The sequence below is a fragment of the Muntiacus reevesi genome, chromosome 1 (assembly GCF_963930625.1).
Source record: "Muntiacus reevesi chromosome 1, mMunRee1.1, whole genome shotgun sequence".
Taxonomy (NCBI): Eukaryota; Metazoa; Chordata; class Mammalia; order Artiodactyla; family Cervidae; genus Muntiacus; species Muntiacus reevesi.
Window position 1 is genome coordinate 137,766,716 of NC_089249.1, and position 21,698 is coordinate 137,788,413.

At 36.8% G+C, this 21,698-nt stretch overlaps 1 protein-coding gene across 12 annotated transcripts in view; it reads right to left on the reverse strand.

Annotated features, from left to right (window-relative positions):
• The window catches only part of MIER1 (MIER1 transcriptional regulator), a 69,385-nt gene that overhangs the window by 17,464 nt on the left and 30,223 nt on the right, over window positions 1-21,698 (reverse strand). For all 12 annotated transcript variants that reach the window (XM_065911246.1, XM_065911260.1, XM_065911240.1 and 9 more), the window contains 3 exons: window positions 20,268-20,332; window positions 16,625-16,697; window positions 324-475 (listed from right to left, as the gene is read on the reverse strand). In XM_065911246.1, the coding sequence (XP_065767318.1) occupies window positions 324-475; window positions 16,625-16,697; window positions 20,268-20,332 (290 nt within the window). The remainder of the gene's footprint in view (window positions 1-323; window positions 476-16,624; window positions 16,698-20,267; window positions 20,333-21,698) is intronic.

Below are 21,698 nucleotides of genomic sequence, written 5' to 3' on the forward strand. Positions count from 1 at the left end.
ATGGATTCAGAATGGTTGTATCAGTTGTTCGCCCTTGTGACTGCATGACTGACTAGGAGGTATGGCTTTCTGCCACTGCCCACCATCACAAAAGATGTTCAACTCTAGCCCAGGCAAAGATCAAAATTCAAAGCATGATTTCTACTGAAGGCATATTGCTTTCATACCAATTATAGAGTCAAAAAATTTTAGGCTGATCCCTTGTTAAGTCAGAGACCATCTGTATAGGAACACTGGTGGAGAGAAAAATACTGTGACAGCACTATACATATATGTGGTTAATGTATTTTGGGAAAATTTTAAGTTATTTCTTATTCATGTACCTGTTCATTGTCTTTTATGTGAGATCCTTCAGGAATTGCTTCTACACCTTTCTCATCACCTGTTCTTCTAGATGCATCCTTAAGAAACACAATCACTTTGTCTTCTGGTAAGTATTCAGGGTCCCACAGGAGTTGATCATCATTTTCATATACTAAATTAGTAAAATATAATGTTAAAAATAATGCCAAAAATTCAGACAAGTTTTTGTTAACACATATTGAACAAATAACTCATACTGAGAGCCACAATGCTGACAACTAAGAGGTAAAGTGTGGTCCAACTACCTGCCTGACTTTATTCTGAGGCAGTATTTCTAAGTGATTTAAGCAATCTAGACAGACAGGTACCACTGGATGCCCCTTTTAGATCTGGTCTGACTTACCAAACTCCAAGCCTTTTCAGCTTCAACAGCACTGTGCTGTGCTGCGCTTGGTAACTCAGCTGTGTCCGACTCTCTGTGACCCCGTGGACTGCAGCCCACCAGGCAAGAATACTGGAGTGGGTTGCCATGGGCTTCTCCAGATCTTCCCAACCCAGGGATTGAATCCAGGTCTCCTGCTTGCAGGTGGACTCTTTACTGATTAAGCCACCAGGGAAGCACTTGAATAGCACTACCAACACTTAATCAGTAACATCTGTATGACCCTGGCAAGTTACTTTCCTTCTTTCTGCCTATTTGTGAAACAGGGAAAACAACCCTATTAAACAAGATTTTAGGGATTTAAAACAATTGTGACACACTAAATAATGTTAAACTATAATTATGATTTCTGAATAGGGATGTCTAAAACAACACTCACCAGATGTCAACACTGCTTATTTCTTGGTGGTAGGATTTGGGACAATTTTTTCTTACATCTTTGCACTTTTCCATGATGCTTGAAAATGTATGGTTTTAAGTGTAAATCATTTTCATAATAACAAAAGTCATTATTTTAAAAAAAAGCATTTAGGTTTCATGAGAATTTCTATTATAAAAAAACTTAAGGCCAAATTTCATCAAAATCTTTAAAGTGAGAGAGAAAAAAAAGAAGAAAAAAATAAAATGACAGACAGGAGTGGAAAAGAAACTAAGACAAGAGTCTTGTGGATTCTACCTGACAGGGACACAACATGAAATTAAGAAGGAACAGTCACAAGACAGACAAAACATCAAAAGTATGGCAACACAGCAGCAAAGGGGAAAAAACCCTTCAAAATATAACAGACTTTTAAAATTCTGTTAAACAAGCAGGATGAAGGATTTTTTAAATTAATTTAATTTTTATTGAAAGATAACTGCTTTATGCTTGCTCCTTGGAAGGAAAGTTATGACCAAACTAGACAGCATATTAAAAAGCAGAGACATTACTTTGCCAACAAAGGTCTGTCGAGTTAAGGCTATGGTTTTTCCAGTGGTCATGTATGGATGTGAGAGTTGGACTATAAAGAAAGCTGAGCGCTGAAGAACTGATGCTTTTGAACTGTGGTGTTGGAGAAGACTCTTGAGAGTCCCTTGGACTGCAAGGAGATCCAACCAGTCCATCCTAAAGGAGATCAGTCCTGGGTATTCATTGGAGGGATTGATGTTGAAGCTGAAACTCCAATACTTTGGGCACCTGATGTGGAGAGCTGACTCATGTGAGAAGATCTTGATGCTGGGAAAGATTGAGGGCAGGAGGAGAAAGGAACAACAGATGATGAGATGGATGGATGGCATCACCAACTCAATGGACATGGGTTTGGGTGGACTCTGGGAGTTGGTGATGGACAGGGAGTCCTGGCATGCTGCAGTTTGTGGGGTCACAAAGAGTTGGACACAACAGAGCGACTGAACTGCTTTACAGAATTTTGTTTTCTCTCAACCCTCAACATGAATCAGCCATAGGTACACATATATATCCCCTCCCTTTTGAACCTCCCTCCCATCTCCCATCCCATCCCACTCCTCTAGATTGATACAGAGTCCGTTTGAGTATCCTCAGCCATATAGCAAATTCCTGTTGGCTATCTATTTTACATATGGTAATGTAAGTTTCCATGTTACTGGTTCCACACATATCACCCTCTCCTCCCCTCTCCCCATGTCTGTAAGTCTATTCTCTATGTCTGTTTCTCCATTGCTGCCCTGTAAATAAATTCTTCAGTTCCATTTTTCTACATTCCGTATATATGCATTCAGTCAATTCAGTTCAGTCGCTCAGTCGTGTCTGACTCTTTGCAATCCCATGAATCACAGCATGCCAGGCCTCCCTGTCCATCACCAACTCCCAGAGTTTACTCAAACTCATGCCCGTCGAGTCGGTGATGTCATCCGGCCATCTCATCCTCTGTCATCCCCTTCTCCTCCTGCCCTCAATCCCTCCCAGCATCAGGGTCTTTTCCAATGAGTCAACTCTTTGCATAAGGTGGCCGAAGTACTGGAGTGTCAGATTCAACATCAGTCTTTCCAGTGAACACCCAGGACTGATCTCCTTTAGGATGGACTGGTTGGATCTCCTTGCAGTCCAAGGGACTCTCAAGAGTCTTCTCCAACACCACAGTTCAAAATCATCAATTCTTTGGTGCTCACTCAGCTTTCTTCATCATCCAACTCTCACATTCATACATGACCACTGGAAAAATCATAGCCTTGACTAGATGGACCTTTGTTGGCAAAGTAATGTCTCTGCTTTTAAATATGCTGTCTAAGTTGGTCATAACTTTCCTTCCAAGGAGTAAGCGTCTTTTAATTTCATGGCTGCAATCACCATCTGCAGTGATTTTGGAGCCCAAAAAAAAGAAAGTCTGACACTGTTTCCCCATCTATTTGCCATGAAGTGATGGGACCAGATGCCATGATCTTAGTTTTCTGAATGTATATATGCATTAGCATATAATATTTATCTTTCTCTTTCTGACTCACTTCACTCTGTATAATAGGTTCTAGGTTCATCCACCTTCAGAACTGACTCAAATGCATTTCTTTTTAGGGCTGAGTAATATTTCATCCTGTACATTACCACTACTTCTTTATCCATTCATCTGTCAATGGACATCTTGGTTGCTTCCATTTTCTAGCTATTGTAAATAAACAGTGCTGCAATCAACAATGGGATACATGTGTCTTTTTCAATTTTGTTTGTTCATGGTATATGCCTAGGAGTGGGATTGCTGAGTCATATGGTGGTTTTATTCCTAGTTTTTTAAGGAATTTCCATATTATCTTCCATAGTGACTGTATCAATTTACATTCCCACGAACAGTGCAAGAGCATTCCCTATTCTTCACACCCTCCTCAGCATTTATTGTTTGTAGACTTTTCAAAGATGGCCATTCTGACCGGTGTGAGGTATCTCACTGTAGTTTTGATTTGCATTTCTCTAATAATGAGTGATGTTGAGCATCTTTTCATGTGTTTGTTAGCCATCTGTATGTCTTCTTTGAAGAAATGTCTGTTTAGGTCTTTTCCCCACTTTTTGACTGGGTTGTTTGTTTTTCTGGCATTGAGTTGTATGAACTGCTTGTATATTTTGGAAATTAATTCTTTGTCAGTTGTTTCATTTGCTATTATTTTCTCCCATTCTGATGGCCGTCTTTTCACCTTACTTATAGTTTCTTTTGCTGTGCAAAAGTTTTTAAGTTTAATCAGGTCCAACTTGTTTACTTTTGTTTTTATCTGTTACACTAGGAAGTGGGTCATAGAAGATCTTGCTTTGATTTATGTCACTGAGTGTTCTGCCTATGTTTTACTCTTAAAAATTTTATAGTTTCTGGTCTTACATGTAGGTCTTTAATTCATTTTGAGTTTATCTATGTGTATGGTGTTAGGAAGTGTTACAATTTCATTCTTTTACACGAAGCTGTCCAGTTTTCCCAGTAACATTTATTGAAGAAGCTGTCTTTGCTCCATTGTGTATTTTTGCCTCCTCTGTCAAAAATAAGGTTCCCATAGGTGCATGGGTTTATTTCTGGGCTTTCTATCTTGTTCTATTGGTCTGTTATTTTTGTTTTTGTGCCAGTGTCGTACTGCCTTGATGACTGTAGCCTTGTAGTATAATCTGAAGTCAGGAAGGTTGATTCCTCCAGCACCATTCTTCTTTCTCAAGACTGCTTTGGCTATTCAGGATCTTTTGTGTTTCCATATGAATTGTGTAAATTTTTGTTGTAGTTCAGTGAAAAATGCCATTGGTAATTTGATAGGGATCACAATGAATCTGTAGACAGCATTTGGTAGTATAGTCATTTCCACAATATTGATTCTTCCTTCCCAGGAACATGGGATATCTCTCCATTAGTTTATGTCGTCTTTGATGTCTCTCACTAGTATCTTATAATTTTCTGTGTACATTTCTTTTGTCTCCTTAGGTAAGTTTATTCCTAGATATTTAATTCTTTTTGTTCCAATGGTGAATGGGATTGATTTCTTAATTTATCTTTCTGATTTTTCATTATTGGTATATAGAAATGCAAGTGATTTCTGTGTATTGATTTTGTATCCTGCAACTTTGCTAAATTCACTGATTAGCTCTACTAATTTTCTGATACTATCTTTAGGGTTTTCTACATACAGTATCATATCACCTGCAAACAGTGAGAGCTTTACTTCTTCTTTTCCGATCTGGATTCCTTTTATTTCTTTTTCTTCTCTGATTGCTGTAGCTAGGACTTCCAGAACTATGCTGAATAATGGACACCCTTGTCCATTATTCCAGAACTATGCTGAATAATGGACACCAGTGAAAGTGGACACCCTTGTCTTGTTCCTGATCATAGGCCAAATGCTTTAAAGTTTTTACCACTGAGAATAATGTTTGCTGTAGGTTTATCATATATGGCCTTTACTATGTTGAGGTAGGTTCTTCCTATGCCCATTTTTTGAAGAATTTTAATCATAAATGGGTGCTGAATTTTGTCAAACGCTTTTTATGCATCTGTTGAGATGATCATATGGTTTTTATCTTTCAATTTGTTAATATGGTGTATCACACTGATTCATTTGCGCATAATGAAGAATCCTTGCATCCCTGGAATAACCCAACTTGATCATCGTGTATGAGCTTTACAATGTGTTGCTGAATTCTGTTTGCTAAAATTTTGTTGAGGATTTTTGCATCTATGTTCATCAGTGACACTGGCCTGAAGTTTTCTTTTTTTGTGTTGTCTTTGTCTGGTTTTGGTATCAGGGTGATAGTGGCCTCACAGAATGAGTTTGGAAGCGTTCCTTCCTCTGCAATTTTTTGAAAGAGTATTAGAAAGAGAGGGATTAGCTCTTCTCTAAATGCTTGATACAATTCTCCTGTGAAGCCATCTGGTTCTGGGCTTTTGTTTTTTGTGAGATTTTTGATCGGATTCAATTTCAGTGCTTGTAACTGGGTTGTTCATTAATTTCTGTTTCTTCCTGGTTTAGTCTTGGGAGATTGAACTTTTCTAACAATCTGTCCATTTCTTCCTGGTTATCTATTTTATTGCCATATAGTTTTTCATAATAGTCTCTTATATCCTTTGTATTTCTGTGTTGTCTGCTGTAACCTCTCCTTTTTCATTTCTAATTTTGTTGATTTGATTCTTTCTTTTCTTGATGAGTCTGGCTAAAGGCTTGTCAATTTTATCTTCTCAAAGAACAAGCTTTTAGTTTTATTAATCTTTACTAATTGTCTCTTTCATTTCTTTTTCATTTATTTCTGCACAGATCTTTATTATTTCTTTCCTTCCACTAATTTCGGGTTGTTTTTTTTTTTGTTCTTTTTCCAGTTGTTTTAGGTGTAAAGTTAGGTTGTCTATTCGATGTTTTTCTTGTTTTTTGAGGTAGGATTGTATTGTTATAAACTTCACTCTTAGAACTACTTTTGCTGTATCCCAGAGGTTTTGAGTTGTCATTTGTTTCTAGAAATTACCTGATTTCCCTTTTGATTTTTTCAGTAACCTGTTGGTTATTTAGAAATGTGTTGCTTAACCTCCGTGTATTTGTATTTCTTACAGATTTTTTCTTGTAACTGATATTTAGTCTCACAGCGCTGTGGTCAGAAAAGATGCTTGATACGATTTCAATTTTCTTAAATTTACTGAGGTTTGATTTGTGACCCGAGATGTGGACTATCCTGGGGAATGTCCCATGTGCACCTGAGAAGAAGGTGTATTCTTCTGCATTTGGATGGAATGTCCTGAAGATATCAATGAGATCCATCTCATCTAATGTATCACTTAAGATCTGTGTTTCCTTATTAATTTTCTGTTTTGATGATCTGTCCATTGGTGTGAGTGGGGTGTTAAAAGTCTCCTGCTATTATTGTGTTAACTGTCAACTTCTCCTGTTATGTCTGTTTGTCTTATATATTGAGGTGCTCCTATGTTGTGTACATAGGTATTTACGATTGTTATGTCTTCTTCTTGGATTGATCCCTGGACCATTATGCAGTGTCCTTCCTATTACAAGTGTCCTCTTGTAATAGTCTTTATTTTAAGGTCTATTTTGTCTGATAGGAGGATTGTTACTTCAGCTTTCTTTTGCTTCTCATTTGCATGGAATATATTCTTCCATCCTCTTACTTTCAGTCTGTGTCTTGAGGTCTGAAGTGGGATTCTTGTAGATAGCATATATATGGGTCTTGTTTTTATATCCATTCAGCCAGTCTGTCTTAGGGTTGGGGCATTTAATCCATTTACATTTAATTATTGATATATATGTTGCTATTGCCATTTTCTTAATTGCTTAGGGTTGACTTTATAGATCATTTTTCTTGTATTTCTTGACTATATAAGTCCCTTTAACATTTATTGTTAAAGCTTGTCTGGTGGTATTGAATTCTCTTAACTTTTGGTGGTCTGAAAAACTTTATTTCTCCATTAATTCCGAATGAGACCCTTGCTTCATACAGTAATCTTTGTAGACTTTCCCCTTTCAGTACGTTAAATACATCCTGCCATTCCCATCTGGCCTGCAGAGTTTCTGCTGAAATGTCAGCTGCTAAGCCTATGGGGTTTTCCTTGTATGTTACTTGTTGCTTCTCCCTTGTTACTTTTAAAATTCTTTCTTTTAGTTTTTGTTAGTTTGATTAGTATGTGTCTTGGCGTGTTTCTCCTTGGGTTTACCCTGTATGGGACTCTTTGTGCCTCTTGGACTTGATTGACTATTTCCTTTTCCATGTTGGGGAAATTTTTAACTATAATCTCTTCAAAAATTTTCTCATACCCTTTTCTCTTCTTCTGGGACCCCTATAATTGGAATGTTAGTGCGTTTGATATTGTCCCAGAGGTCTCTGAGACGATCCTTAGTTCTTTTCATTCTTTTTACTTTATTCTGCTCTTCAGAAGTTAGTTCCATCATTTTATCTTCCAGCTCATTGATTTGTTCTGCTTCAGACATTCGGCTATTGACTCCTCCTAGAGCATTACTGAGATTTATTAATTTCAGTAATTGTATTGTCTCTGTATGTTTATTCTTTAATTCTTCCAGGTCTTTGTTAATTGATTCTTGCATTTGCTTCATTTTGTTTTCAAGGTTTTTGATCTTTACTATGATTATTCTGAATTCTCAGGTAGTTTGCCTATTTCCTCATTTATTTTCACTTCTGTGTTTCTAGTTTGCTCCTTCATTTGTGCAGTCTTTCTCTGCATTTTCTTTCTTTTTTTTCTTTCTTCAAACTTATTGTTTGAGGTCTCCTTTCCCAAGGTGACTTCAAGGTAAATTTCTTCTTCCTTTTGGTTTCTGCCCTCTAAGGTTGGTCCAGTGGTTTGTGTAAGCTTAACAGGGTGAGATTTGTGCTGGGTTTTTGTTTGTTTGCTTTTCCTCTGATGGGCAAGGCTGAGTGAGGTGGTAATCCAGTCTTCTGATGATGAGGTTTGTATTTTTGTTTTGTTTGTTGTTTAGATGAGATGTCCTGCACAGGTTGCTACTGGTGGTTGGGTGATGCTAGGTCTTGTACTCAAGTGGTTTCCTTTGTGTGAGTTCTCACTATGTGACATCCCTAGGGTTAGTTCTCCAGTAGTCTAGGGCCTTGGAGTCAGTGCTCCCACTCCAAAGGCTCAGGACTTGATCTCTAGTCAGGAACAAAGATTTCACAAGTGGTTTGCCATGGCATTAACTGAGATTAAAACAAATATCCAAAAATGAGAGGCCAAAAATGAACCCCAGACAAATGGCGGTTACAAAATCAGGCAAATAATAATTTAAATAATGGAACATACATATACATATACATCCACGAGCAAAGTCAAAACAGTCCAACAAAAATAAAGTACAGTAGCTGACCTGGTGAACAAAGAAAATCAAAAATTATATTTACCGGTTAAGAAAAAAACTAACTAAAGCACAAACTGGAAAACAAAACTAAAGCAGGTGCTAAGTGGGGAATAAAGCAATGAAAATAAAACTAACAAATATGTTGAGAGGAAAGGCGAGAAAGAAAAGAAAGAAAGAACAGATATGCAAGCTTACAAAGAAGTAGATAAAGCTTACAAAGAAGTAGATAAAGTAAAGTAGATTTACAAAGATAAATCTTACAAAGAAGATTTATATACATTAAAGATTACCTGCAAGGGGAAAAGAACAGTAGGAAAAGCAAATAAAGGAATAAATGTAGAAAAAAAGTATGTTTAAAAAATTAAAATTAAAAAAGAGGAAAGAAAAAAAAGGGGGGGGGGAACTTCACAGAACTGCAGAAGCCCAATGTAGAGGCAGAGGTTTATAACAATTCAAAAAATGTTTTTTTAATGTGACTGAGGAAAAAAAAAGCTCTAAAGTTTAATTAGATTTCCTAGTGCCAATGAAATAAAAGACTACAACGGGGGTGGGGGGTAGAAAAAAAAATTCAAAAGAATCTACAGAACAAGTACAAAACATAAGAATAACAAATGTTTTTCTTGAGTCACTGCCGTGAGTCCTTTCCCTCACTGGAAGTCACTGTCCACTCACCTCCCTAGGATGCCCTCTGACACTGTGCTGATCTCTGACCTGCTGTGGGGGCAGTTTAGATTCTTATCTGGTACTCCTCCTGTGTGTTCTTGCCTCCAATGTCCACAGCTAACAGGACTAGTGTGTTTTATTTTGTGGGCGCTCTCAATGACCTTTTACATATTCCACAGACACAGTCTGGCCAGTTGATCGTGTGGATTTAATCTGCAGCTTGTACAGCTGGGGGGGAAGGTTTTGGGTGTTCTTCCTTAGCCACACTGCCCCTGGGTTTCAATTGTGGTTTTATTTCCACCTCTATATGGGTCGTCCACTGGGGTTTGCTCCTGGGGCTGCTCTGGAGGACTTGGGTTTGCCCCAGTGAGGGCCAGGTGTGGAGGTGGTGCAGCTGCTTGGGTCACAGGGGTTCGGGCAGCACCAGGTACTCAGGGGAGTTGGCGGCTAGGGCAGCAGGAAATACAGGGCTCTTCTAGGAGGGTATGGCAACCAGTATTGGCCAATATGCTACAGAATTCTTGCCTCAAGAACCCCCCTACCTGACAGAGAAGCCTGGCAGGCCAGAGTCTACAGGGTCGCAAAGAGTCAGACACTACCGAGGTGACGTGAGCACAGACGCAAGACTCTTTTGCCTGTGGCAGCTCTGCCCCAGTGAGAGTTGAGTGTGAAGGTGACGCAGCTGCTTGGCTTGCGGGAACTCTGGCGGCGCCAAGTTGTGCAGCGACACTGACTGCTTCCGCCACAAGCGTTATGGCCTTATCAGTCTTTTTTTGAGCCTCTTGCAGCTGGCGATCAGAAGGCCTCTTTGGCCAGTCTTTCTCGGTAGCTCTGCCCATTCAGGCACTTACAGAGCTCCCTTGCCTGGGGTCCTTCTCTACTGTTCAGAGTGTCAGGCACATAGAGGGCCCCCTGGCTGGGGTCCTGCTCTGTACTTCAGTGCATCAGGTGTTTGTTGGGTCAGCCTCTCTATTGTTCAGCTGCCAATGCTAGCAGTGTGCGGAGAGAGAGGCTATGGCTCCAGCCCCTACACAGGACTCAGTCGTATCACCTTGCTTCCATGGCTGCCCGGCTTTCCTCCACAGGCATTTCCCACCACAATCTCCTCCCTCACATCCCCTAGATCTGTTCTCTCCACAGTCAACAGCAGACCTTGCCCTGGGATTGCTCCACAATCCCTAAACTCCAGGTCCTAGTCACTGCATCATCCACGAGACCTGCATCCCTCTCTGGGGTTTGTATGGCTGCGGCAAGGACTGTCTGATTCTCATTCCGTTTAGGCCGCCACAGATCAGCTGTTTCACTCTCAGCCTTAAATGTTTCTCCTCTGACTCAGACAACTGCCCCAGTGTGGGGATCAGACCACGGCTTCAGTTCCTCCACCTGTTGAGGGCAGGTCCAGTCCTACTAACACTTCCATTTCTCCCCGTAGTTACTTCATCCTACCAAGTTTTTGGTGGCTCTATATATTCTTTTCCTCTGGTCAGGTACTCCTGTCCTGAATTCTGCATGCAATTCTATGTCTGAAGGTATATTCCTGAATGTATCCATGGAGAGAGATGTACCCCACATTCACCTGCTCCTCTGCCATCTTGTTCTCCCCAGGATGAAGATTTTAAAAGTGCACTGGATTTACTAATGAAGAGGTGAATCTTTAAAAAACTGTTTCTGTGCAGAAATGGAAGGCAAAGCCATACTGGAGAAGAATGAGGAAGAAACAGGTGGTGAAGAAGCAAAAACCTCTTTTGAAAAAAAGTCCCACTATGAGGGAGGAAGACAAAGTAAGTAGCTAGAGAAGAAGCATAGCTGAAGAACTTTTTGGTTTGGTTTGTTGGTGTTTAAAGATAGGAGATGTGAGTGCATGCTAAGTCACTTCAATTGTGTCTGACTCTTTGTGATCCTATGGACTGTAGCCTGCCAGGCTCCTCTGTCCATGGGATTCTCCCAGCAAGAATACTGGAGTGGGCTGCCATGCCCTCCTCCAGGGGATCTTCCCGACCCAGAGATCGAGCCCCTGTCTTTCTGCGGCTCCTGCATTGCAGGCGGATCCTTAACTGATGAATCACCAGGGAAGAAGCCCAAGATAGGAGACATAACCACTTAGATGCCAATAGAAAGGAGACAGCTAGAGAAAAGACTTTGAATTTAAGAGTCAAAGGATAGCTAACAGTGTCAAACTTCCTTGTTTGACACATACCAGGAACTGTGTTAAGTGTTTTCTTATAAATTACCTTATCCCTGCCCACTGCCCTGTCACTACACACAAACAGTTCAAAATATTATACTCTTGTTTCCCAAAAGAGTACAGATCAAAAGACAATCTCTAGAAATTTTTCCTTAGTAAACTGCATCCTTTTTCTAACCCACTGGTATAATCCTACTAAAACTCTCTAAACTGTAAATACAATAAACTCCCATGATCATGATAAAGGAAATTTGATATACTGCTATTGACTTCTGGGCTCTGTTCAGCCTGTTTCCATACTACAGCCCATATATTCGTGGGGCGAGAGTGGGAGATGGGCAGCGCCTTTCAATGAAACCCTGACTCAGGAAGAAGACAATGGAGGGTGGGTCCCTGAGTCCCCAGTGTTCTTCCAGATACTCCCACATTGAGCCTATGAAACAAACACATGTTACCTGAGAGATAATTCTGGAGTCAATCTGGAAGTCCCAAGTCACAGGTTACAAACACATAGTTATTTAAACTGAGTACCCAGACATGGCTCAGATAGTAGAGAAACTGCCTGAAATACAGAAGACCTACATTCGATGCCTGGGGTCAGGAAGATCCCCTGAAGAAGGGAATGGCTACCCATTTCAGTATTTTTGCCTAGAGAATTCCATGGACAAGACGCCTGGCAGGCTATAGTCCATGGGATCACAAAGAGTCAGACATGACTGCAATTGAACATGCATGCACCTCAGCCAGACAGGATAACCCTGAGAATATGATACTTAAAGCTACACAATTACTATATATTAAAAATGACAATGATTTCTGGTTCAGGAAGATTCCATGTGCCACAGAGCAACTAAGCCTGTGTGCCACAACTACTGAGCCTGTGTTCTAGAGCCCAGGAACCACAAATACTGAAGCCCATGTGCCCGAGAGTCCATGCTGCACAACAAGAGAAGTCACCACAATGAGAAGGTTGTGCACCCCAATCTACTGCAAGTAGAGAAAAGCCCATGCAGCTACAAAGACCCAGCACAGCCAAAAATAAAAATATAAAATTGTTAAAAAAGTTTTTTTTAACAACACAGTTGAGAACAGCTAGAATACTCAGAGAATAAACCACACTGCCTTAATTGGTTCCAGAGGTAGACGGATTATTTGGCAGTTAAGTTTATATTCTAAATAAAATATGACTTTTGACTATCCTCTAAATAGAACAGGAAACACAGTTGATATTTATTAAATGTCTATTGAAGAATGACTAAATGCCAAGAGAAACTCGACTTCCATGATAAAACACAAGAAAATACGGAGGAATGATCTCTATAAATATGACATTAACCTCTATAAATGCAACAGCAATAAAAAGAAAAAATACTCCATTATAAATAATTAGTATAACTTCATGAACACGCTGGATTTTGAAAGATCCCCATCACTGAAATGTAACAGCATCTTCTGAAGCTACTTCATTCTAATGAATTACCAAATTTAAATATTAGAACTTCTAAAAAGCAATCATAAGTTTATCTACCTTATATTACTGAAAAATAATTTACAAGTAATTAAGTGAAAGAGTTCAGAAGGCAAGAGTTCACAAAATGTATTAACACAGGTTAATTGGGGAAGTGCTTCTTATGGCATTTTAAAGTGTGTCAGATAGGCAAAATGAATTCAAAATAATTTAACGGAGTTCACTATGTGTGTGCTGGGGGTGAGAAAGGGAAAGACTAATGCAGAAAACTGCGAACGACCACCACAAAATCATAAACGTTGACAATCTGGGAAACTCCTAGTGACTACAAATAAATATGAATAAATAAATGAATTTATTAGTCTCTGGTTTCTGTGTCATCACATTTTAATGCTCAAGTAAAAATTCTACCTAATCAATATATTATGAGGATGAAATGCTAAAACATAATTAGTAAGATGTAATAATGTGGTTCACCACAGAAATTTCCACATTCTTAAAAGGTCACACTGTGATTAATGACATGAATTTTAAGTTGTCTGAGCTTTTCCTACGTGTAGATTAATGGAACTGCCTGTTTCAACACTAAGGGTATGACATATATATGACACATATATGACTTCTGACTATGCTCTAAATAGAACAAGAAACACAAGGGTAATATATGTGTTCATTTTTCAGTAAGTGACTTAAGAATCAATAATTTGTCTAATGTTCATTAGAAACAACAATTCACACAATCCTCTGCTAGTGCTGAGTAATTTTATTCTAAAACTTACATCATGCAAGCATGAAAATTTGCGAATACCTTATTTCTTTGACTTTTTTCCCTAAGTAGCCCATCTAATTCTCAACTAATCTAGTAAAGGGTTCTCAGTTTTAGTATTACTGACACCTTTGGCCAGAGTACTCTTAGTTTGGGGAAAGGGGTCCTGTGCTTTTTAAGATGTTTACCAAGCATCTGAATTATTTAGAATTATCTCAAAGATACAGCATTTACTCAGTTTTTAACGTGGGAGAAACAACCATGGTTTTCACATGCCCAGCAAACTTTTTTGCGAATTAAACCCTTTTCACACAGTCTGAGCAGGGTTGATACTGTACCCTGGAGCCCAACGAAGAGATAAATGAGCCAGAGTACTCACTCATCTCTTGGGTCACAGTAATTACTTCTGGTTGGATAAGATACAAGCTGAGTCAATAGAAGCTCTCTCCAGGACTTTCGCTGGAGCAAAGCGGGATGGGGATGTTCTCATTTTTCCTGCTTCCTGACTAGGATCGTGAAAAGTGTTAAGTCATGAGCTCCCAGGAGCCATCCTACCTTGTCTGACAATAAAGGAAAAAGGGAAAGGAGAGATATCTAATATTATAAAAAGCCCTAAATCCAGTTTTATTTGAAGACAGATCAGCTAGAACTTCCCAGTAAAGCAATCAAGTAAATTCTTTTTTGCTAAAGCTAACTGAACTCAGTTTAAACTTTGTCACCTGTAAGCAAAAGAGTATAAATGGCTATCTTCTGAAAATCTGAATAATAAAACCTAAACATAAGGGTAAGATTAATGATTTACTGGATTTACTGGATCATGATAATGATTTAATGTTATTTATCAAACATTTTCTATGTGCCAAACACTGTGCCCCTAAGTGCCACACCTAACAACATCACATGTAACTCCTGAGAAAAAGCTCTATAAATACTTGCTATTTTATAAATGAGAAAAAGCAGCAGTTAAGTAATCTGTCCAAGGCCGAATGCCTAGATAGCCTCAAGTTCACTGACTCCATATAAGGTCTGTTAACATTATTCTGCAACCATCGAGTAACTCAAATATTTACTAAGTGTCTATGTTTTAGATCACTTGAGGTATACTAAGGATACAAAGCTGAATAAACAAATGATTATAATATACTCTGTTAACTATAAACGATCATTTACATAAATTTAAGAGAAAAGCTTTATCAATATCTCTTCAGGATACCCAGTAGTAAGGTTTCCTTAAAGCAATGAAAAATTCTAATCAATCTGCCAAAGAACTTCTTACTATATGGATACCAAGAGATCTTAAAGTCTTATGACTCATATCAAAATCACTCAAACTAAATGCTCACTCTTGAATGTGCTCACCAAATCAATGAAACATATAAAACTTTTTCTATAAGGAAAAAAGGCTCTAGTCAGCACTGTCCCTTTGACAGTTTTATTCCTAATAGTGTGGTTTACTGAACAGTTTAACAAGAGTTTGGTTCATGTGGACAGGTTAACCTAAATGCAGGTGAATTCTTGATATCATGACAAAGGTATGAATTTCTATTATAGAACTACAAAACAGAGGAAAGGACCTGAATCACAGTGATTCCTATAAGGCAGTCACTGTATTAAATTTCATCTGTTCCTCATACAATGTAACATGCTTAAATTCTCAGAGTAAGAAAGCTTCTAGGAAAAACAAATTAGAAAGCAATTGCTTTCTAAAATTATACTAAAATGGAAAAACACTAAATCAAAATAGGAAATTGTGATCACTATTTGCTGTGATATCTAATAAGGTAAAAATGTTAAAAGACAAACATATTAAGAAATAATTAAAACTGCCTTTAACTGTAACATTAATTTGCCACACACAAAAAAAATGTTAAAAGACAAACATATTAAGAAATAATTAAAACTGCCTTTAACTGTAACATTAATTTGCCACACACAAAAACATAGAAAACCCAATGGATCATTCATTTTTGCATACAATTACAATGATTTACAAAAACTGTGCACAGAATTTCAGTATACAATAAGGTCACTCCATATTTATATCTTTAATGTTCCTCTATGTTTCAGAAATTAATTTGAAAGCTATTACTAGTGTGTTAAAACATTTCCTTTGTCACTAGAATTTACTAAAGCCTGTGATATTCCTGTAATGACTTCTGACCTGGGGCTGTGCCCTGAAAGCAGATGCTTAGAATATAAAGTACGTTTTCAGACAGAATGTTAAAAAGAAAACAAACAAGACTTTTATAACTCCCAAAGGCTCTACATATGTAAGCTGAAATGTGAAAAAGAAAACTGAAATAAAAGAAATGAAGAAAGGTTTCTAACACTGAGTGATATCACACTGCCCATGAACTCATTAAACACACACATTCTCTCTCTCTCTCTGGAACTTTCCCAAAGTGGATAATTTGAAATAGACTTTAAAAAAATAAATCCTCAAGTATTCTGTTTTCAGAAGTTCAAGTATTTAATTTTTATGACTTACCTTAGCACTATTAGACAAAAAATGAACAAAAAGTCATGCAAAATTTAAGTACACAAGTTGGTTTTTCCAAATTAAATAACACAAACAGCAAAACACTCATTAATATTAAAAATTTCAGGAGCAAATAAGCTTTTTATATCAGCTGTTTATACTTGTTTTTTTAAAAATCTGTCAATGGCTTCCACTGAAACAAAAGAACCTACAAAATAACCTTTTGAAATATAAATTATAAAGGTTATAAAAGGGTATATTTAGAGTATTTAAAATATAAAAAAAGATTAAAAGAATGTCTTAAATGATCTAATAATACAATACCAAAGAAGCATTCACTTTTCTTTTTTGGATAGACTTCTATGAACAAAAGTGAAGAAACAGAAAATATTCCTTACAGATATGGTGCAGGGGTCTTCTTTCATAAATCATGGGGTAACAAATGAACTGTCATGTTCTTATCCCATTATAAAAACAGTTCATCAATTCCTGCCTTTTAAAAGCATGAATTCAGCTATGTAAATATATTAATGACCCACCTTTTTCATTTTCTTTGTATCTACAAATGCCAACTGGAATCTCTGCTTGAAACATGGAGCCCACCATAATCTCCTATTTTAAAAAAATATAAAATGTTAACAAAATGGAGTAACACAGATTTTATGTCCATTTTCTAGATTTACCATCTTCCTGGGTTAACTATTTCTGGTTTCTGTCATAAAATAGTTACAACCAATTAACTACCTCAGAGGAGTATTGTGAGGATGAATGAGTTAATAATAGTAAGAGCTTGGATATGATTGGATGAAAGTATCAGTAATAATAATGGGGTGAAATGCAATATAGACAATGGATATGAACTTTACTTTAAAATATGGAGAAAAAGAAATAAACATGAATTCTTGTAATTCAACTGATAAGATAACTCCGAAAAGCAGAAAGTCAAATTAAGATATTTTCAGAGTACCCACTCTAAGCTATGGTCTCTGAATCCGCTTCCCCGGGAAACTGTGAGAAATGCAAATACTCAGGTCTTACCCCAGACCTACCAAACCAGAAACTATGAGGATGGGACTCAGCAATTAAGTATTTTAACAAGCTATCCATATAATTCTGATACACAATGAAATCTGAGAACCAGAGCTTTAAGGTAAAGGAAATAACAAAAACAGTTTGAATAAAGCCCAGTAGAGGCCAAATAAATAAAACTTCAAACCAAATGGACAGGTAATCAGTGCCTCACTTTTATTAAAACAATGTAAGATGAAATCATAACTTCTCCCAAACATAATTAAATCTTATTTTAAGAAATCTGGTAATCAATCTATATAGTCAAAACACAAGTTAGGGGAAACTGGCTGTTCAGAATGACAATTAGAGGTCACCACTGATGAGATTTTATTAATATAAGACATAGGGACCAAGATTAATTACATGGACCCTCTTCTGTCTGTGGCTAAATGTTAACACCGTTACTACATTTTCAGATAAAAGACTTATGTAGGAAAGGTATGAAATCATGGTCTAGTAAGTTTAAATAACTCCTGGGATTTGAAGAGTTCCTCTCTCCTATTACTGTTTCCCACTGATGCTAGAATTTCATTTTATCTAGTGTAACTTCAAAGACATGTCTATGTAATAAATTTATTGCTGCACCTGTACAGGAAAACCAGTTAGTTTTTCTAAAAATATCACACACACATTTTCTCTACTCATATATAGGAATTTTCCTTATATCTTTCACTATAAAATAGATTACCCTATTGCCACTTCTTGTGCCTCTTCTAAGTTAACTCATCTCCACCTATCAGAGAATAAATAGTCAAGTTATCAACTCTGGCTAGGGTGCTTCTAAAAATATTCAAAGTATGGATTCATCCTAGACCAAATAAACTAGAATCTCTGGATGAAGGCCATGGTAATCAGCATTAAAATTTCTTTAAATGATTTTAACATGAAGTCAGGGTTGATAATTCCTAGCTTAGTATAAAGAAAAGACACCTCTCCTTTTTCCTATTGTGTTCAGAAACTTTTCACCTTAAATTTGTTCTGTGGGGAAATGAAGGAAAACAGTATTTAGGAGAATTATGTACCAAATATCTATGCAAAATTTTTATTTAATCCTCACTAACTTCGACAAGGCTGAATTTGCTGTCCCTATAATGTATGTAAGGAGATGAAACTCAAGAAAATGAATTTCCTTAGGATCACACTATTACTAAATTCTGGGCTATAACTTGAACTCAGGTTTGATTTCAAAGCTGTTTCCTCTATCCCAGGTATCAATAAAAATTTAATTTTGTCTTACAAGCCTTAGAAGATTAATCTCTGAATCCTGATAGTTTTTTACAAATTGCACTAAAACAAGACAATCTAGATTTACTTCATTATATAAATCTGGATTTGCTTTATTACATAATTTTCCTGAGGACGGGACTAATACTTCCTAGTAATGAGGGCTTTATCCCCACCATGTTCTCCCTCCTTTGAGTTTGCATTGCTTCATTTAAAAAAAGAAAATTTTCAAGACTCAATCAAATACTCTATGGGGACACTCCAGATACAAAATCAATTTATACTGGAGAAAAAACAAACTTGGATATGTGGTAGAAAATAACAGTTTTCTGTTGATGATTACCAAAGTTTCCAGCTTTTCTAATTTTAATTTCTGCATGATGTAGTAATTAGAAATGACTGAAGAACACTTGCTCAACAGGTCACAGGAACAGTAACTTCTGTGATCCTTTTTCTGTCTTCAGTCCCACCATTCATTCATTAATCATTCAAGTTATTAAAAATTAATACATCCTGCACTGTGATAATCTTTCCTTACCACTTTAACCCACACTGATGTCTCTCTTTCCTAAACATCTCTTTGTGGTGGTTTAATCACTAAGTTGTGTCCAACTCTTGCGACCCCCCCATGGATTGTAGTCTGCCAGGCTCCTCTGTTCAGGGGATTCTTCAGGCAAAAATACTGTAGGGGGTTGTCATTTCCTTCTCTGGGGGATTTTCCCTAACCCAGGTCTCCTGCATTGCAGAGAGATTCTTTACTGATTGAGCTACAAGGGAAGCCAATATTTCTTTGGAAACCCATAAATATATCAATTCTGGCTGAAGACCATAATCCTTGGGTAGTACAGTCCAAGTTCATTTCAATACTTCATTCTTCCCAGCTGCAACTACAAATATACAGATTTTCCCTTATTTTAGTCCACAAAGGGGGTTATCTCTTAAGTGTGCCCCTGGCATCCGGACCAGACAACTTTAAAGAAACTAACAAACAAGACACAGGGAAGGGTCAAAAGTACTGACTAATTAAGTAAACAATCATAACTTAAAAAGGGCAGAAAGGCCACTTGATTTGATATTTTGGGCTATTCTGCTTCCACATAAACAACAGTTTATGCACTAAATTCAGAATCAGACCTAGGGAAAAGAACACCAAAAAAACCACAAAAAACCCTCAACAGAGATTTTAAGAGATAAATCAGGTATCTGTCTCAATAAGTATGATATCACCTCTTATAGATGATTTGTCCTAATCAACTCTACATAACAATGTGATACATTTTCCTAATAAGTCAACTGTTTGGCAGAAGCTTAAAATTCTTCAGTTTAACCATGAGATTAATTATACACTGTTATACAATTTTATGTTTAAATTAAAGACTATGTCATTATCTTTAAACTCATTTTAGAAATTAATTATGGATAGTTATCCAAAGTCCAAATCTATCTCTTCACACAATATACTGTGAGCTGTGAGTATCAACATTAATATGCGATAGAAAAACCTGTAATCTAACTCATTAAACAAAATTTACTTAACAAATACTATAACCTCCACAACTGTTTTCTCAAGTAGATATATTAAAAAAAAAAATCACATGTGATACTTTTTACAGTGTAGCTAACAAAAGTCTAGTTCCTAACTAGTTTAGAAATTTGGATTTGTAATTTTGCTTTGAGTACCAACTTGTTCAACAAGGTCTGATTTTTTTCTATGTCGTTATTTTATTTATAAGAAAATTTATGTATTTCTCACCTGGATGTATTAAGGGAAAGTCTGAACATATGTCACAAAAAGACTTACTTCAACTTTATCAAACTTTCAGTAAAAGAAGATGGCTCTTTAAATATTAATTTATCTAAGTTTTGGGAAAATATGGCTCTAACTACCTTTTTCCAGTCTTCTGATGGTATATAATCTTCATCTTCTTCAGATTCTTCTTCTATTTCACTATCTAGAATAAGTAAGACAATAGTACTATAAAATGATTGCTTAGCCTGTCCATTCTTACATCTACCATCAAATACTTAAATATGCCAAAAGGTATTTGCAGAGGTAGGTCGAGATATTTTTAGTCAAATATTACTCTGTCAGTTAAAACAAAAACAAAACTCACAGATCTTCCAGGACAATCTTCTTAGATAACTATATTTTCATGAAATAATACTATACAAAAAAAACTTCAGGGAAAAAATTGATTCAGAGTCAAGACAATCTGTTTCTAAACCTAATTCTGCTTCCAACAGCCTGGTGACAGAATAAACTATATGATCTCAGTTTCTTCCCTTATTAAATGAGAGTTGGGACAAAATAATAGTTTCTGAACAGTGCTCCTTAAAATACTTGAGAATGCTGTAACATCACTTTGGGGGAACAGAGGAAGAGAGAGCATGTATGTCTCCCCAACTTCTGTTTTTATTCAGAGCAGGCATATTGCTATTTGTTTACATTTTGGACTAAGAATGCCTTTACATAAAGAAGCGGGAAATCTGAAAACCATTAGATTGTCAGCATCTTCTCAACTCTACAATGGCACACAAAATTCAAAATGGTAACATCACAGATAGAAATTAATTCTTCCTATGGAAAAGCTAAGAAGGGCACTATATGTATAGTTTCCATGCATACTGAAATAACATCTGAATTATGATATATTATTTCAAGAGGCAGTCACTTAGTATCCCACTTTTAAGCAAATTTTGGCAAAGGACCTGCTCCTGGTTTAACTTGGGGTAAAATACCACATTTCCTCCAAATAATTAAATGTAATTAATCTCTCTGTGTAGTGATAACACTTTTCAGTTGGACTGTATCTCTAAAAGAAAAATTCACAATAAAATTATCACCAGCAGCCCTACACTGACCTCTAAACAAAAATGTGTAACAGAAGTCATTCACACAAAGCAGTAGCCATGTTTAATCATTACTTTACCACATTTCAGGAGATGTTATTGTATTATATTCAAGTATTTTTCTTTTTAAATACAGAAATTTAAACTACATATTTAAACTAATAACACTAATGGTTAACTTTTTCTTATCTTACTTCTAGGGTAAGGATTCCTGCTTAGAATGAAAACATTATGGAGTAGTGACACATGCAAATATTCAAGATATATACGCTAAATGTTGTATCAACTACTGGTCAATGACTTTGAGGAGGTAGAAACATCAGCAGAGTTCTTTCTCTGTATAATATATTCCTACCTCAAGGGCCAACAACTTCTTTAGACTTGGGAACCATTGGTTAGAGAAAGCAATGCTTATGAATATATCTAGACTGAGACACAAAGAAAGCAGAAAATGGAAAACTGAGGAAA